Genomic DNA, 17417 nt, shown 5'->3' with positions numbered 1-17417 from the left:
GGGTGGGGTGTGGGTGTGTGTGTGGGGGGGGGGGGGGGGGGGGGGGGGGGGTTTAGCTGGCTGCATGGCCAGTCCTAAGACAGTTTGAGAGGCAGACGGCGGGCCGCCCTGCTTGCAAATACAAAAGCAGCTTGTACATACAGATGCAATATACTTCAATTTACATGATATATTAGAAAAATTGTACAAGATAATAGTAGTTAAGTACAGTTAACACACTGACTGTGAAACAACAGCTTAAGTTAAAGAGTTAAGGCTTGAACAGGACAAAAATAACACTGTGTGTATATATATGTGTGTGTGCGTGTGTGTACATACGTGCCAAGATCAAAGAGCACTATGGCTTCATTTCACTCGAGCCATCTGCAAACCTAAATCTTCCAAACTCAACACTGACTTTTGTAGGACTGCAAAATGGCAGCCACAGAAAGGCCACTAGAGGGAGCTGTGACATCCAGCAGACATCCAGCTGTTTGCGCCTCCCTCCCCTAAGCTTTTAGGCTTCAAGGTGGTTCGGTTCAAACTAGAGCCTCTTCCTCTTAAAGTAGTCAGCGTACTGCCCCCCCAGGCCTTGCGAGTGCTGCCCGATGTAGGCCCCATCGGATGCCGTAACTTCCTGCACTGCCAGCTGAGGATACTCCCTCTTATGGCCCCTCGTCTGGTTCTGATGGGTTAGAAACAAGAAGAGAACGGGAGGCAGAGGTGAGGAGGGATTATGGACGTTTGACCTGGACGTGTATGAAAACACTTGTAGTTGGAAAGTCACCGATAAAAATCATATATTTCATTTTCAAATACAAAGGAAATCTTTTTTTATTATCATGAAAGGGTTTATTGTTTATCCTGGGAATATTACTCTTGGTTTCAGACCATTTTACCAAAATAATATTGTCACAACTGCCACTTCAAAGAGAGATGTTTTATTCATCTCGGGACTTCGGTTGTCCACTACTATAAGTTTCTGTGGTCAGTGCATTGCTTGACATAAAAAAAAAAACAAGTCACTAAACATTTTGTTTTCTGCATCTTACTAAAAGAAGTGCAGCCTTGCTAACGATCTGCAGGAGATTAACCATAAATTACTGAAATGATCAACTAACATAGAAGGTGGGTGACAAAGAAGCGTACAGGTTTGTGCAATTTTGACGAATAAGCAAAAATCCTGAATTTGCATGCATTTGTGTGTAGTAGCGTAGAGGTCTTTGCCTCTGTGAGACAGGGCTGGAGGCTGGCTGCACAAATAAATGTAAATCTTTGTGGAGATGACGCTTAGCTCAGACGTCTGGCCCCAGTCTGTTTACGTCACTGTGCACTCTCCCTGGCTCTGTGAATCTCTTCCACCTCCTTGTCTCCTTGAGTGGCTTTAATGGCCTTCAACTATGCAGGGAAAAACATAAATAAAAGCTGCACTGAATGGTAGTCTACTGGTTGACTTAAGAGAGAAAAAAGAGGAAAGAAAATTCTAAGCAAGCAGCCTTTATAACACTGCACTGTTAGGTTTGAAAGCAGAAACGTGTGGAGCTACTTGCAGCTAATGCAGACCAGCACAGACCTTCAAATGAGAACTGGTATTTAAATCACTGGCAGCACTGACATCAATCTGTACATGTCACACTGCAGCCTGGAGCTCAGCTTTATTGTTTTTAGTCACTGTTTTTGTGTTTGTTTCAGTCTAAAGTGCCTATTTCCTGTTCTTCGTTCACATTAAAAGGCCTACAAGGAAAGGAAGGGATCCTAATGTTTGACCCAGTATAGCAGCTTTTAATTTGAAACATCTATGCAGGGAGCATAGAGCCACATCCCAGCAATTTCTCTGCTTTTATTGTAAAGCAGTCGCACCCTCAGCAACTCTTTTTTTAAAGCTAACCACAGACAAATACTCCTGCAGTACAGACAATAATCTCTACACATATTTATTATACTAGCAACAATTGCCCTACTACACATAAAGGCATACAGAAAAGGTTAGCACAATATATCACTTTTCAATTCAGCAGGATGAGCAGCAACCCCCTCCTCCCAGATCCCCACTGTCAACAACGAGTGCAGCGCTCTAATATCAGAAGCTGTGGAGGAAACAACAATTCAACATTTCACTTAGCTGCAATATGAAATGTTGAATTGTTGTTATTTGGCCCAAGACGAGCGTGTCATGATTTCAAAAAGAAATGAAAAGGAAGGAGAAAAAAACCCTAAAAGAATGGAGACAAAAAAAATGTGTTTCGTGTCTCATATGGGATCATAGATTGTTCTTTACTTACATAGTAATAGGTGTTCCAGTCCGCAGCAGCGGTGTGTGCGTGTGTGACAGGGTTCGGTGCGGCCGCAGATGGGTGCGGTGCCCCGAGGAAGCCGGGCATTAAGGGCAGCGTGCTGTAAGCTGGGAGCACAGCGGCGGCAGGTAGGACGGCCGGGGGAGGAGCTGCGCCATTACTGACCGCATGCAGGGACACTCCCAGAGGCTTACACACCTCCACCTCCTACAGGAAACACAGAAACAAATGGTAATAGCTTATTTATTGATACGATTCAAAGGTATACTCAGGACACCGAGGAAAATGGTTTCTGAAGCCGTTTTTTTGTTGCCGTGTTACTGTTTAGGTGCTGACAGAATCTCATAACATGAGAAAATAATTGACAAAAGTGTTTTATTCATGTTAGCTTTTCTGCCCTCTAGTGTCTGTTATGAGGCATATCAGTGTTTACTACAGGCAGGCTCATTCATACCGGCTTCCTGTCACAGGGGCTTACTCTCTGAGGCAACCATCCCAAATCAAAATACTCATGCTGACATATACACAGCTCAATGTAACGCCTTTGTCAAATGATACGAAGGATTTCTCAGGCAGAGTTATCAAAATTTCCACGAGCTTAGGACGCCAGGGTGCAAGGCCAGCTGTGCAATAAGATCTATGACATCATCTTCTAAGAAAACATCTTACATGCAGTCGTGTTTCCATTACGTCAGAGGACATTACTTTTGCCTTACACTTATTCATCCTGGAGCCTTACTCTAATTATTCCACCAAAAAGCATTTATGATTTACCTCAAAGGGACTTTTAGTCCCCAAAAGGGAGGCGAGTCCCCGATTCATCACAACGTGAAACTGATCTATGTCCCCCCACAAGTAATGCACATATGCTCACATCCTCCAGCAGCAGCAGCAGCAGCAGCAGCAGCAGCAGCAGCAGATAAGCCTGGATTTGGCTGCTCATTGTGTGTGGAGACGGCTGGCATCAGCTGCTGGGTGCAGAGTGATGCGTTCCCTCTAACAGGGTATCGGTGTCGCCGAGAGGTCAACCTCTCCAAATAAACATGCGGATGAACTTCATGTTAGTGCCAGTGCGCGTAGATAGCTTACCCTCTGTCTGCAGGATAGGAAGCTGTTTGGATTTTTCAAGAGCTTCACTTTGTATCTGTGTGTGTGTTTGTGTGTGTGCGCGTGCGCGCGCACGTCCGTATGGTCACGGACAATCTAAATGAGCTTATCTTACCCTAATATGAATTATTTGTATGTTCTAACTAATTTAAGAAGACAAATGAATAACTTGTGTAAAAATGCTTATCCCTGTGACACGCTGGGTTTGTTAGCTTTGCTGATACATGCATGATAACTGAAGTGAATGGCTACGGAGGCTGTGTGTGTGTGTATGTGTGTATGTGTGTGTGTGTGTGTGTGTGTGTGTGTGTGTGTGTGTTTGTTCGTGCGTATACTTGTGCACAGGATTTTGTTTTCTCTTCTTTTCCAAGCATCTAGTTGAGGGATAACACCTGGTCAAGGGAGCCATGTGTGTTTCAAAGAGTTTATGGTGTGTGTGTGTGTGTTTACCTTGCTGGCGTAGCCCTGATTGGCTGTTGCTGGCTGGGAGTAGTATTGAGTGACTGCCTGCATGTAGGAACTGTAATCTCCATAGGTGGACACAGTTGGAGTCTAGAAAACAAGATTTCACATCCATTGTAGTTTTGTTGTTTTTTTTTTTTACACTGTTCAAAAAAATTAAACGAACACTTTAATTTTCAAAGGAATAAATTAGATCTCAAAGGGAAAAAAATCATGCTGGATATTCATACTGAATTTGGACTGGGTAACGTGTTAGGAATAAAAGGATGTGATGGAAATGAAAATATTGAACCTACAGAGGGCTGAATTCAAAACAAACAAAACATTTTTTTTTAAAAAGTGAAAAAATGGCAGCGGCCAGTACGACCCCTCCTACGTCACCTTGTTCCCAAACTTGACCTCTGACCTTGATGTTGAGGTCGACGTCACTGAGAGTGGAATTCATCCAGGATTTTAAGTAGATGCGCCTATGGTAGCAAATTGAAATTCCTATGTTGCCCTGTTCTCGAGTTAACGCATTCACAGACTTAGGTTGTCCGTGTTAAGGGCCTTGTCTCTGGAATTTCCTTCATGTTCTTAAGACTGTGCTGGGAGACACAGAAAACCTTCTGGCCATATGCCATCCTGGAGGAGTTGGACTACACGAGCAACCTCTGCAGGGTCCAGGTATCACCTCACGCTAACAGTAGCGACACTGACCCTAGCAAAATACAAAACTAGTGTCAAACAGTCAGAAAAGATGAGGAGGGAAAGACTGTGAGTGACCTCCAGCTGTAAAACAATTCCTGTTTTGGGGGTTGTCTCATTGTTGCTCCTCCAGTGCACCTGTTGTTAATTTCATTAACACTAAAGCAGCTGAAACTGATTAACAACCCCCTCTGCTACTGACCAGATCAATATCCCAGAAGTTTAACTGACCTGATGCTACACTGATTAAAAAGTGTTCCTTTCATTTTATTTTTTAGCACTGCAGCTACTTTTTGTTAGTTGCAAAATATTTTAAGTTGCTTGCACAAAGAACACATTTACAGCAAACTGAAGTGGACAGGACTCTGAGGATGGAGAAATGAAGGAAATACATTTACATGGAAATACATGGATCAAACAAAAAACAACACGTGGCACAAATCCCACACGGTCACAAACAGGTGTGTGTTTGCCACCTGAGTGTGCTCCTTGCTGTAGTCTGCGGCCGTGCTGTCCTGTGGCGCGGCAGTGCTGTAGCTGTGGGCTTGTGCCGCCTGATAGTGCTGGTACCACTGCTGCATGGCCTCCTACGACACACACACATTACCAAGCATCAGGTGAACAGTGCTTTCTTGTCTTTGCGTGATTGTTTTGTTTTTTTTTTTCTTTGCCACCTTTTAATTTTTTTTATGCGTCTCATTAAGTATTGTTCCTGCTCTCCAGCGTTTCGCTCCTCTGTCTTTGTCTTTCCAGACAAATTAAACCGACCGTTTTATTGGTTATCTAATCATGACTCATTTGTTTGGATGAGTAGAGTGTAATTAACATTTCAAATGGGGTTTTGTACTTGCTGCGAGCATCAGATATGTCACCTACTGCTGGAGGAGGAAGAAGCGCAAAAAAGAAAGAGAAAGAAAGATGACAAACAAGCAGTAGAAGGGCTTTGGGACTTGTTCTGAGTGGAGTGTTAGGCGTGAGAAGGAGAGCAGGGACAGATGGAGACACGCAGTGCTCACTGCCAAATCCACTCTCATTCTGTCTGTCCAAATATCCATACCCATTCCCATCTCTTCCACCACCCTGCCTCCCCTAGTTACAGCTCATCCTGTCGCTGCTGCACCCATCCAGCCGCGCTTTGTGTATCCATCCATCTACTCAGCAACACATGCATCAATAGCATATTTGAGGCCCAGTAATGCCTGTTCACACTAACTGAATGTACAGACCCCAAAATTCAGCATTCATATTTGTGTAGTGTGTGTGTGTGTGCACACGTGTATGTGTTGTAGGGCAGCACCTGTGTGTATGCTTGGTTGTACTGGCTGTAGTCAGTGGAGGAATCTGTGCTGTACGGGGCAGCGGTCGTAGCTGCTGCACTGTGGGAGTAGGAGCCGGAGCCCTGGGAGACCACAGGAGCGACTGAGCTGTTGTAAACTGCAGAGCTGGGTTGTCCTCCCTGGGCTTTGCTCCCCACTGAGCCTATGGAAGAGTGGAAGTGAGAATGGACGACAAATGATGTGTTAATAATTATAATGATGTGGGTTATCACACAAACTGCCCTTTTTTTGTAATTTAGTGTATTTTTATAATATTTCCCCACACCTCTACACAATAAGTTAAATACTGGAAGAATTAGAGACAATTCAGTATATAGAGACAATTATAATCTAGAACCTGTTTGTACGTGTCTGATATGAGGTTTCCAACTGATTTTATTCATTTTAGTGTTTAAAACTGATCTGATTAAGAGAGGTGGTAGAATTGATCACCAGCTGACCTGAATTGCTCTTCTTGAATAAAAAAGCTTGACTAATAAATGAGCACAGAATGCTTTTAAGTGCTGCAAAAGCCAGGATGTGAACTCTGGTGCAAAAGCTTTATGGTTGTTGTGCGATCGTGTGCTCACCTTGCAGAACTACTCCTGGCATTACACTTGCCAGGTTTAGGTAAGGATTAGAAGGCAGCCTGACTTCTTTAGGAGGATCGCCCAACAAAGAACTCTGTCCACTGTTTACCTAAAGAGAGACAGGTGAATATAAAATGTATTATTTACACTGCCACCAACAGGAACTGCAAATAAAAATCAAGTTTTAGTTTTTAGAGGTGTTTGAAGGCAATTACACCTGCTTTCCTTTGCTTCATCTTTATTCCAAACATGTATCAAATTGTGGATACTGTGCTACATAAATTCTAAAAAATACTGATTATACAAACTTTACATGAGGCTCTAAAGCTGACTTTTGTGAGCTACTGAAGAGCTAAAGTGGTGGTGGAAACCTGCGAGGATTGTCCTCTCTAGTAATTACACTTTCTCTCTATTAAAGGGACTTCAGAGAAGACAGTACTGGGACTGGAATCGTGTCCCCTAAGAACCTCGGCACTGTGATTATCTTTGTACACAGACTTATAAGAGATAATGATGTTAGTGTAGTCGTACTGTATTTAATCCTGGCCCAGTCTAGGAGATTTAGGGAGGTGTTTTAGAAAGAAAACAGACAGGTGGGTACAGGTTGCATTACAGGCATTTTCCAAAGGTAAAGCGCTCAAGGGACTGAGGCTGTTTATTCAAAAAGCTCCCTTGATATTGTGTGTTTTCAGTGAGGTTAAAAGCAGACAACACTAATCAGGAATAAATACTCCCTCCCCCCAAGAGACAGAGAGACTGCAGGGTAGAAGGAGTTAGGACCATAACAAGCATTTCTAGAGATAAGTTACAGATCGGTTTCACAGAAAATATCAACAACTTGCATCACAGTTGGAGTTCAAATATTAATTTGTGCAGCAACGTACACATAAATATATAAATTAAAGAATTACACCAATATCTCTAGAAACTTCCACCAAACATTTGATCAGGCGACAATTATGTAATACTGACAACGAGGGCCAGGTAATGCTGCCTGGTTTGTGAGTCTGTCAAATCACACATTTTGAAATGTTAAGACTGTATATAAATGATGGACGTAGCCAAGGGGACATCATCAAATGCTTTGTGAGCATTTTGACTGTCGCCATCTCGATATTTTTTAAAGCACACATCCAATTAAGGGGACGATCCGAGTAAGCGAGAGCACTGCAAGGTCATAATTTGGCAAATTTTCAATCACAGGGTAGCTCCGCCCTAAAGCATCCAAAAATAAATATCATGTTGTATTAAGTAAGAACTGAAACGGTGTAATGATTAGAACATGTTTTACTTAGATCATACGTCAAATGAGACACACAGGCCCAGTCTAGGTTTACAACTGGACTTCCTTTCAGACTTTGAAGCCCATCTTTTATTTACAGTCTATGTATTTTGTATTTGCTTCACGCATGCAGATTTTCGGTCGATGTCCTCACCAGGAGGCAGCTGTCTGAGCTGTTGTGCTGGCCTGTTGTTGTGTAAACTCCTCCAGGGGGTTTAGGCGGAGGCGGGCCAAGGCCTGAGTTACTTATACCCAAGGAATAGCTCTGTCCCTGCGGTTGGGCGCTCACCATCGTCCCTGGAGGGGCTGGCTGCCTGTTGTCACAGGAGGTGGAAGAGGAAGAAGAGGAGGAAGAAGAGGAGGAAGCAGAAGGGGTCGTAGTCACAGAATGGGTGCTGTGGCTAGGTAGGTCTCCTCCTACAGCCCGACCCTGGAGGTACGGCATGACACCTGCTGCTGAAACCACTACTGTGGCATTGTGGGTAGATGCTGGAACTGACTCCTGTCCCAACTCTGTAGGGGGAGATGACAAGAAAGCAAAAAAAAAAACAAAACAGGAGGAAATGAAAGGAGAGGTGAGTGATAACAGAAAGTTGAAATTCAAGAAACAGTAAAGTAAAAACATAGTATACAGAAAAAAAGGAAATTAAATGAAGGGAAATAAAGGCACGGTTGGGAAAGATGCCAGATAAACATGCGAAATGGCTTTCACAGATGACCATCAGTGTCTCCGTCTCCTCAGGACACAGACGAATCGCTCAGACGGCTGGAAACTCTGCCGTCTCTGCAGAGCCAGCTGTAATATTTGAGAGCAAGTTTCCCGCTCATACATCACTGCTTATCGTGTTTATTTACCGCCTGGCACTTAGCTCTCCACAATCCCAATATTTCACTCACTCCAGGGTTTAATAACACAAATATGTACACATGCAACATAATCCCATACAAATGTACACAGGCAAAAAAAAAAAGCACAAACATATAAGTAAAAGATGCACATACACACTAAACGTGAACATACACGCACAGTGGCACTTATTATAAATCCAATATTGCTGTGACAAATGGCCTCCATTGCACAATAAACGAATCCGCTCTAACAAGCCTTGAGCCAACATTCCCCAGCAGACATGCGCACCGACAAGAGACACGCACGTTCGTATGCAAAATTGCAAACTCATGCATCCAATCAAAGAGGGACACACTCACAGTGGTGCACATGGGCATGATTGTTTGTTTTTATGCACATAAAAAGTCTGCGGTATATCATTTCCATTTAAAACAACACAGCTTTTCTCAGCTGGAGATTTGAATTGTAAATCTGCTGCAGCTTCCTGCGCCACACTGTAACGTACAGCTGGGCGAAATTCAGCAGTCTTTACAGGGACAAGCCTGACACACGGGTCAGAATTAGGAAAAGGACGGGGGAAAAACACCCACAAAATTTATGGCTTTCACTTTAACATGAACAATATTTTTCTGGGACCTTAGAGCCTTCATTATTAACATGTAAAATAGAACAGATTCTGGATTTGGCAGAGAGAACAGACCAAAAGGTTACACTGTAAACAGTAAATCATTGATTTTTAGAAAACTGGTACGTGGAAAAATAAAGGTGGTGTTGTAGGAGCGCTACCAAGTTAAAATGTTAATAAGACTCTACTTTCAGCTGCTCCCCGGAACTGAACCAGCGACCTTCACAGACCTTGCCAAGCAAATGTGTAAACCGCTGCACTCTGGAGCCACACAGTTAGTTAAACTATTAATATGCTCCCGCTCAAGAAAAAGACAAAAGTAGTGGAGCAAGAAAACCAAAAACAAACACACTAAATTAGGTATTAACCAAAGCCTGAATGCTTCAGTGTGATTTAATTTGTTTGCAGTAATTAAATGAACTCATCTGATCAGGGTGCTTGTTACCCATTTACCTGCTATTAAGGGGTCGCCACAGCGGGTAATTAACATTTTGATTTCTTACACCGGACGCACTTCCTGACGCAACCCCACAGGGATTTGTGTCTACTCTGAAATTGTGGATGTTTAGCGTGTTAGGTAAATGTGTAAACCACTACATAATGGAACCCGTTTACCTGTAGGAGAGTCTCCCAGGAGGCCTTTCCCCAGCTGCACGAGGCCTGGAGGTCGCAGAGACAAGGCTTTCTGCATGAGCAGTCTGGACGGGTCCCCGAGCAGACTGGAGACCTAATAAAGGGGAAATGAAAGAGGAGAAGGAAGAGTATTACAAAAAAATGGAACAGAAAAGCAAAATCAAAGAACAATATCATAAAAAACAAAATTGGAAGAGCATGAGCGAGATGGTCGTTATAAACCAAACAGAATCCACCATGGAGGGCTGTGCTAGCTATACAATGTTGTGTAAAGCAGATCCAGAGCATCCAATCCACAAAGGTTTTAGAATTACCAGGACCTGCTCACAGATTTCTCAGAATGTGCAGTCTCATCTTCATAAAAGTCCAAGTGGCAATCTCTGGTACTGAAAATGAAGCCAGCGTTGAAGTTCCCAGAACTTTAGTTCCTCCAAGACCAACACCAAGAACGAGTCAATCCCCATAGACTCTCGAGTTCAAATGCCCAACTTCAGAGATTAAATTAAAATGTCCTCACAAAAAATAAATGAATAAAAATTAATAGTGATACTTGGATATTCCACAACAATTACAAAGCAATGAAACTAACTCTTGGGACATGGAACTTCACCTCTTTGGTTGGGGAAGAAGACAAAGCTAACACGTGAGGCTGAGAAATATCAGCTGGATGTAGACAGGCTCACCTCAATGTACAACATGGGCTCTCGAGCCTCCTGGACAAGGGCTAGACTTAATGTTCCAAACCGGAGTTGCCCTTGGCAAGAGGAGGTGTGGATAGACTCTTATCTCTTGCAGTCTGACAGAGCAAAGCTGTCGATTTACCCGTCAGTCAGTCTCCCTACAGGCACATATGGTCACAAACTGGGTAGTGACTGAAAGAATATATACAAGGGGTGCAAATGAGTTTCTGAAGGGTGGGTGGGCTCTCCCGTAGAGATAGGGTGAGGAGTTTGGCCATTCAAGTAGGATGGAGAGCAGAGCTGCTACTCCTCTATATTGAAAGGAGCCAGTTTATTTTGCTCAGGCATATGACTTGGATGCCTCCTGGGTGAGATATTCTGGGTATATCCTACAGGGAAGAGGCCTTGGGGCAGACCAAAGACATGCTAGAGAGATTATATCTCTGGGCTTGCTTGGAAACACCTCAGTGTCCCTCTGGATGAACAATAGGAAATAGGACTGGGTTTGACTGCTTAGACTGGAACCTGGACCCAGATAAGCAGTAGAGGATGGACATGCCAATTGAAAGCTTAAAATGGTCCTTCTTGTTAAAGTTATGGGTTGATTAAGTTTTTAAAAATATGTAGAGATAGTATCCAGTATGAATTGCAATCATTCAGCTTAAAAGAAAAAAGACAAAGAAAGAAAAAAAAACATCAAATACTCCAAACATCAGTACCCATGACATTTAACTTTCACTTCAGCAACACAAAAAATATGCAAATGAAAACACAGACAGAAACTCATCACCTCAAGGTCTCACTTTAAAAAGAAAAGAAGAAGCAATTAGATTGCATGATTTCGATGTGGTTTCGTTTTCCTGTGTATTAAGTGCTGGAGATAAAAACATAAGGGCACATATGCACATGCCCCCAACTATGGTTAACCCTCAGCGCTAGAATATGCAAATCATCACACACAGACACACAAACAGGTGTCTTACGCTGCTGATGCGTTTGTCTTTGATGTGTAGAAGCTGTTGCTGTGCCAGCTGCATGTGCAAAAGGTTCTGGAGGACTAGTCCATTTCCAAACATGGCATTCTGCAGGGTAAAAGAAAAGGACATCAGAATACGCACACACACACACACACTAAACAATTCAGAGATTTAGATGTTAGTGTGACCTGGTGTGCTTTTCCCAGTGTGAGCAGGGCTGTAGTGAGGGGAGGTCTGAGGAACGGCAGGCTGGTGTGACGCCCGTATTTTCCTAAAAACATAGTCAAACAACAAAGAGAAACACCAGAGCCTCCATTAGTGATTTGCTTTTTTTAAAGTCTCCACCAAAGTACTAATCAATCATCATCTCAACAGGCACACACAGGCGAAATTACAAGTCAGACAACCGATCCATCAGTCATTTACAACACATTTCAAGCAATCACACAGCTGGCTGTTTTATAACAAGCACCAGTAAAGCAATACTGGGATATTATGCAAGCACAAAGCAAATTACCTCCCACATAACTTTAACTTTTTTCCCCCCAAAACTTAATTTCTATTTTGGTGTTGAAGACAGATTTTAAAAGGAGCTCTAAAAACAAAACAAAACAAAAAAACAAAAACAGGAAAACGCTTAAATTTCAAACTTCTTTATAACAGTCACTGGCACTAACAGTTTTCTCAAACACAATAGTAACTATAGATTTGGCATCTCATAACTAATGTTCACAAATCAGACGGTGAAAAATCCTTCATCTAATACAAAAAAATGAGAAAATGTACAATAAGTGCATGCTGATGGATTGATGAGGCGCTCGGAAAACAAATGAACAACTCTTCACCACATTTCACAGATCAGCGCAAAAGAACAAAGAACAAACCACAACACTTCTGGAACAATGTCTTTTGGGCAGAGGACACCAAAGTGGAGTTGAATGCCCCCAATGCATAATGCTGCATTAAGAGAAAACTAAACAGCATATCAGCACACAACCTCACGACAACTGTCAAGCACGGCGGTGGAGGAGTGATGATTTGGGCTCATTTTGCAGGAATATGACCTGGACACTGTCCAATCATTCAATTAACTGTAAACTCCTTTATAAACCAAAATATTCTAGAGTCAAATGTGAGGCCATCTGTCCAATAGATAAGCTTGGCCCAAACCGGCTGATGCAATAGGACAGTGAAGTGCAGCAGCAAATCTGCAGCAGAATGGCTGAAGAGTAAAAATAATCAAGATGCTGTAATGGCCTGACAAAAGACAAACAATTAAGCAGATAAATTTGTGTTAAGCTCACCAATAGATATTTCATCTTGAGTACTTTTGCTCTTGTATGTATATATGCAGAGTATATAGGATTAATTACTGTCATACTTCCTGATGATTTAATGTTTATCATCCACTGATATGGTCTCTTCCTGGCATTAGAGATTTACTTTTCAGGACTTGAGTCCACTTTCATGCAAATCACTTTTGCAATGCTCTTGGTCTTATTATTTTCTGATTTCCAATCTCCAGTTAATTTGTTGTCCAGTACACTTCTCACAGTAAACACCTCCAAGGCCAGCTCTCGCTGTGAAAGTGACACCCCACTTGATAAGACATCCAGTGCGATAGTTGACTGTATATTTCTGGGCTCCAATAACTCTTCCAAACGGCACAGAGTAATGCATAAACAAGCTTCCTTTTGCTCCCCTTGAGCAATACCTCCTGTAGTTTTCTATACCCTTTTTTAAGGGCAACTGTATTTATTATTGTGCGAGTATTTATTATTGTGCAATCTATTGTACAATATAAAGCACCTTGAGGCGACATTTGTTGTGATTTGGCGCTATATAAATAAAATTGAATTGAATTGAAATGAAATTGAATTGAACTACGTGTTTGTGAGGAGAGACATTTGTGCTTTCTTTAATGCACCTTCTTTAAAAATACATCACAAAATCCAGTGCAATCCCAATTTCTACATTCAACATACTTCCTGTTTGTGATTCATAAAAACAAAATCGATCACACTGATCTGCACCCATACCACAGATGCACAGCCTTTCTTCTGCTTCTTTTGTGCATGCGTGGTAACACAAGCCTTGGTCATAATAAATGTAAGCGTCAATGCTAATGGTAGCTTCCTCCAGAATAAGTAGAGAAAGTTTAACATTTAATCAAGATCCTAATTTTAGACTTTAATTGTGCATACTCTTCTTTAAGAGAGCTCCCCCACCTCTCTCATTTTCTCTCCTTCCTGTTCTCATTTCTTCCCCTAATGTCACACGATTTCATTTTAATACCTGATTAGCCATTCATCAAATAATGAAGCCACTGCCGAGGTGATTACAGTATATAGGAGGGCCTGGCAGAGGGAGACTCATTCAGCGGAGCTTTGATTGCCAGCCATGCCCTGTAGTCATGATCTAGTTTCTGCCCAGATCATTATCACCAATTTCATCATTTTATATTTGTCTAAATGTTCATATTGACTTGTTGTATAGTGCTTACATTTGTTATCCCACCCCCCAATGTAATGTTTATGCCACAGCTGCCCTTGATTAATAGCATTGCTAATTACCTTTTATGTTTCTATCATGGTTAATCTGCCAGTATGCACAATAGGCCTGTGACATCGTCCACAATAACACCAGTATAAATTATTGATGTGATATAAAAGTGCCATATGCCAACAACAAGATGAGCAGTTACAAGGTACAGTTACTATAATTATACTAAATTTAAGTGCTAGCAGTTATTTTATACTTATACTTAAAAATTTCCGGGGAAAATACTGCCTAGGCTATTTTCATGCTTACATTTGAAAATGCTCATCAGCTAGTTACATTTATAAATGCTGCTAGCTGCATGCTTTTTCTAAATTGATAGAAATATTGATACTGCATAGCATTCTTTAAATATTGTGACAAAATGTTGAGCTTAAAAATCCCCCACCCATAATGCGGAAGCTCTTAATTAAAATTTTAATGCTAAAATATCATAATTTTTAAGTTTTATGGTTTTTCAAAAAAGCTGAAAAAATAGTAAACCAACTGCAGAGGCTTCTGAGGCCTGAAGCTTTTCCATTCTTGCTTGATGCAGGTTAGGCCCCCATTTTATAATGTGCAGAATGTTTTTTTGATGAATGACAGCTGTGGACTTCAAGCAGGCCGGTTTATCACCTGGAATCTTTCCCTGTGGAGCCATGCAGGTTCAATGTGAGGAGAATACATCTGGCACCATCTTATAGCATTAAGCAAAAATGTATGCACCAAAAACCTGTTCTAAAGCTGTACATATCATTTCAGCATTAATAAGGCTTTGACAGATGTACAAGCTACCCATGTCATGTGAACTAATGCACCCGTACACCTACAAAGAAGCAGTCTTTTTCAGATTTGACTGGTCAGATGAAAGTATAGTTTTCCCCTTCAACTCACCTCAGTCTTTTATAGTGGAGGATGATGTTCATCTGTTTTTTAATTGCATTATAGAGTTTTAACTTTAATTTTCAGATGCCACAGCCTGTGTTCAGTCTTCCTGAGCCAATGCTTGGATTTCCAATTCACTGTCAGACAATCCACTATCCAGATGTTAGGTGTTTTGTTGTTTTTTCCCAGATGTACAACTTTTTCAATGTTGCCACAATCTCAGCTTCTTTTGTAAAGCGTTGCTAGCATGATATTTAAAGAGAAACCACTTAAAAAAATAAAACACCAGTTCTAACTCCTCATATGTTGCCTTTCTTTTTTAAATGTATAAAAAAAAATCGAGAAACAGAACTTTCATCATACAATGTTTAAAAATTATTTTGGAAAAAGAATTCACAGGTTTTAGGCTATAAATTTTGTGACACCCCATCCTGAGGATTTTCCCGGCCACTCAACGTTTTTAAGGAAATCATCATCATGCCAACACACTTAACAGGAACATAGGAACAGCCAGAAATACTTTTTACATATTTCTGTACAATACGTTTGTTTCACAGATTTGAAATGTAGACTATCCAGCACACCTCCTCTTTTCCCAGTGTGGTATGGTCTCATGAGTATCTGCAGAGCAGCGGGGTTCGTCATACTGGTCAGCAGCTGAGCCAAGTTTGGTTCTGGTAGCAAACCTTTCCTGTTACTCAGAATCTGGAGACAAAACAAAAAACACAAAAAACAAGTGAGTGCAACAACACGTGACTCTATGTGTGCATGTGTGTATCTGTGTATGTGTGCAGTACAGTATCTGTTTTGATCTTGTCATTAGGAGCCCCTGATGGCTTAAGTAATCATTACACTAGCTTACATCATCAGGATATGGCTGCAATGTCAGCAGAGGGGAGTCTATCTGGGAGACAAAAGAAAAAAGGCAAGAAAAAATATAAAAGGACAAAGCTGAGAAACTACAGCAGCAGGAGGGAGAGAAAGGACGGGGGAGAAAAACAAGGACGAGAAAGAGTCTGAAGGAAAAAATGAAAAGTTTTTTAGAGACTTGGGAAGGCCACTTTTATTCACAAGTTTGTATCATATTTGAAAAACAGCTTTTTTCACAGTCTGCTGCTGTGGTGGAACCTGGCTAAAGAATAAATAAAAGAATGCACATTATGACACATTACATGACTGCTGCCTTTCCAGCATCAAATTCTGTGCTGACACAAGATGACAGCTTATAGTGAGATGGCCAATATTTATTTATTTTTTTTTTAAGGTTATCAGAGGGCGTTTCGGTCGTTTCAAAAGAAACGGGCACAAAGAAAAATCTTTCTAAAAATGTCTGTCACACATGTAGTTTAGCTCACGGTTTGGGAGCGTCTGCCTTGAACTTAAATATGTCACTTCAAAAGAATATCTGATCAAAGCGCAGCTTTTTAAAATGTAATCCTGCGTCTTGTGCATGGCTTTCACAAATATACATAACAAATAAGTCTGACGCAAGAATATCATCCTGTTATTGTTTTCATTGAAATTTGTAAAGATGATTAGTAAATCATAGTACTGACAGAAAGTCATAGAGCAATAAAATAAGGGAGAGGGGGAAGTTTGACATGCAATCGCCTAGATTGCTCATAGAAAACTGGACCTGCCAGTCTAAAAAGAAAAAAGAAAAAGAAAAAGAAGAGACTCCATCTTAGGCCTGTGTAGCCTTTGGTGTTTATCAGTCCTCAAACTACAACAGAGCAGAGTTGTAACAGAGGTATAAGCACCGTTGGCTCACAGCAAGAAAGTCCTAGGTGGCCTGTGCCTGTTTTCTTCCAGGAGTTCTGGTTTCTTCTGCCCTCATGCCAAGTTAATTCTCCTGTCAGTGTGAACTTCCACCAAGGCTTACAGCTGGAGCTTGTCCTCCAGCCCTGCACACTGCTCCTGATACTTGGAATGAGTAAAATGCAGAGAGCAAATTTCTCTACAATAACAAACTGACCCCATCACTGACTGCTGTGGAATTCATTTGTTTAAAGTGCAACAGCTCTGCTTTTCCTAATCTTCTGTCATATGTACAATGGTGGATGTTCAACTGAGGCACATGGTTCCAGCTGTGAGCACAGAAGCCCCACCCACCAGCGGTTTCGGCCTTCTGTTTAGAAGGTGCAACCAATCAGGAAAAAACGTGATAAAGGGTGGGCTTAAAACAGCTTAGAGGAGCTGCACCAAAGACCAGTGTAAGATTTACGAGGACTGTTTTGCATTACTCAGGTTTTGATCTTTAATATTTTCTTTCATATATATATATGTATGTATAAAACCTAACCCAAGTGCATTTTAGAACATTATGTTTAATTAAAGCTGCCCTTATCTCACACACAACACTTCTCAGAGTCGTTTTAAACTCTTGTTTTCTTTCCTATTACCAATAAAGCTTCTATTTAATTTGACATTAAGCTAAATTTCCTGGATCTGAACAGTTCTCTGCTGACTTGCATTTAATCAAAGGAGTTACTGTAAGGCACATTACCCCAAA

General features: G+C 41.4%; 1 protein-coding gene across 2 annotated transcripts in view; it reads right to left on the bottom strand.

Annotated features, from left to right (window-relative positions):
- Positions 1-70: 70 nt before the first annotated feature.
- The window catches only part of raver2 (ribonucleoprotein, PTB-binding 2), an 89604-nt gene continuing 72257 nt past the window's right edge, over positions 71-17417 (bottom strand). The window contains exons 6-16 of one of the 2 annotated variants that reach the window (XM_063501285.1): positions 15490-15610; positions 11671-11753; positions 11489-11587; positions 9808-9919; positions 7872-8230; positions 6436-6544; positions 5827-6008; positions 5006-5116; positions 3831-3932; positions 2262-2480; positions 71-664 (exon numbers count right to left, since the gene is read on the bottom strand). In XM_063501285.1, the coding sequence (XP_063357355.1) occupies positions 524-664; positions 2262-2480; positions 3831-3932; positions 5006-5116; positions 5827-6008; positions 6436-6544; positions 7872-8230; positions 9808-9919; positions 11489-11587; positions 11671-11753; positions 15490-15610 (1638 nt within the window). In that variant the 3' untranslated portion in view covers positions 71-523. The remainder of the gene's footprint in view (positions 665-2261; positions 2481-3830; positions 3933-5005; positions 5117-5826; positions 6009-6435; positions 6545-7871; positions 8231-9807; positions 9920-11488; positions 11588-11670; positions 11754-15489; positions 15611-17417) is intronic. The other variant, XM_063501286.1, reaches the window with a different exon arrangement.

The sequence above is a fragment of the Pelmatolapia mariae genome, linkage group LG17 (assembly GCF_036321145.2).
Source record: "Pelmatolapia mariae isolate MD_Pm_ZW linkage group LG17, Pm_UMD_F_2, whole genome shotgun sequence".
Lineage (NCBI taxonomy): Eukaryota > Metazoa > Chordata > Actinopteri > Cichliformes > Cichlidae > Pelmatolapia > Pelmatolapia mariae.
This window is presented reverse-complemented; position numbering and strand designations above follow the sequence as displayed.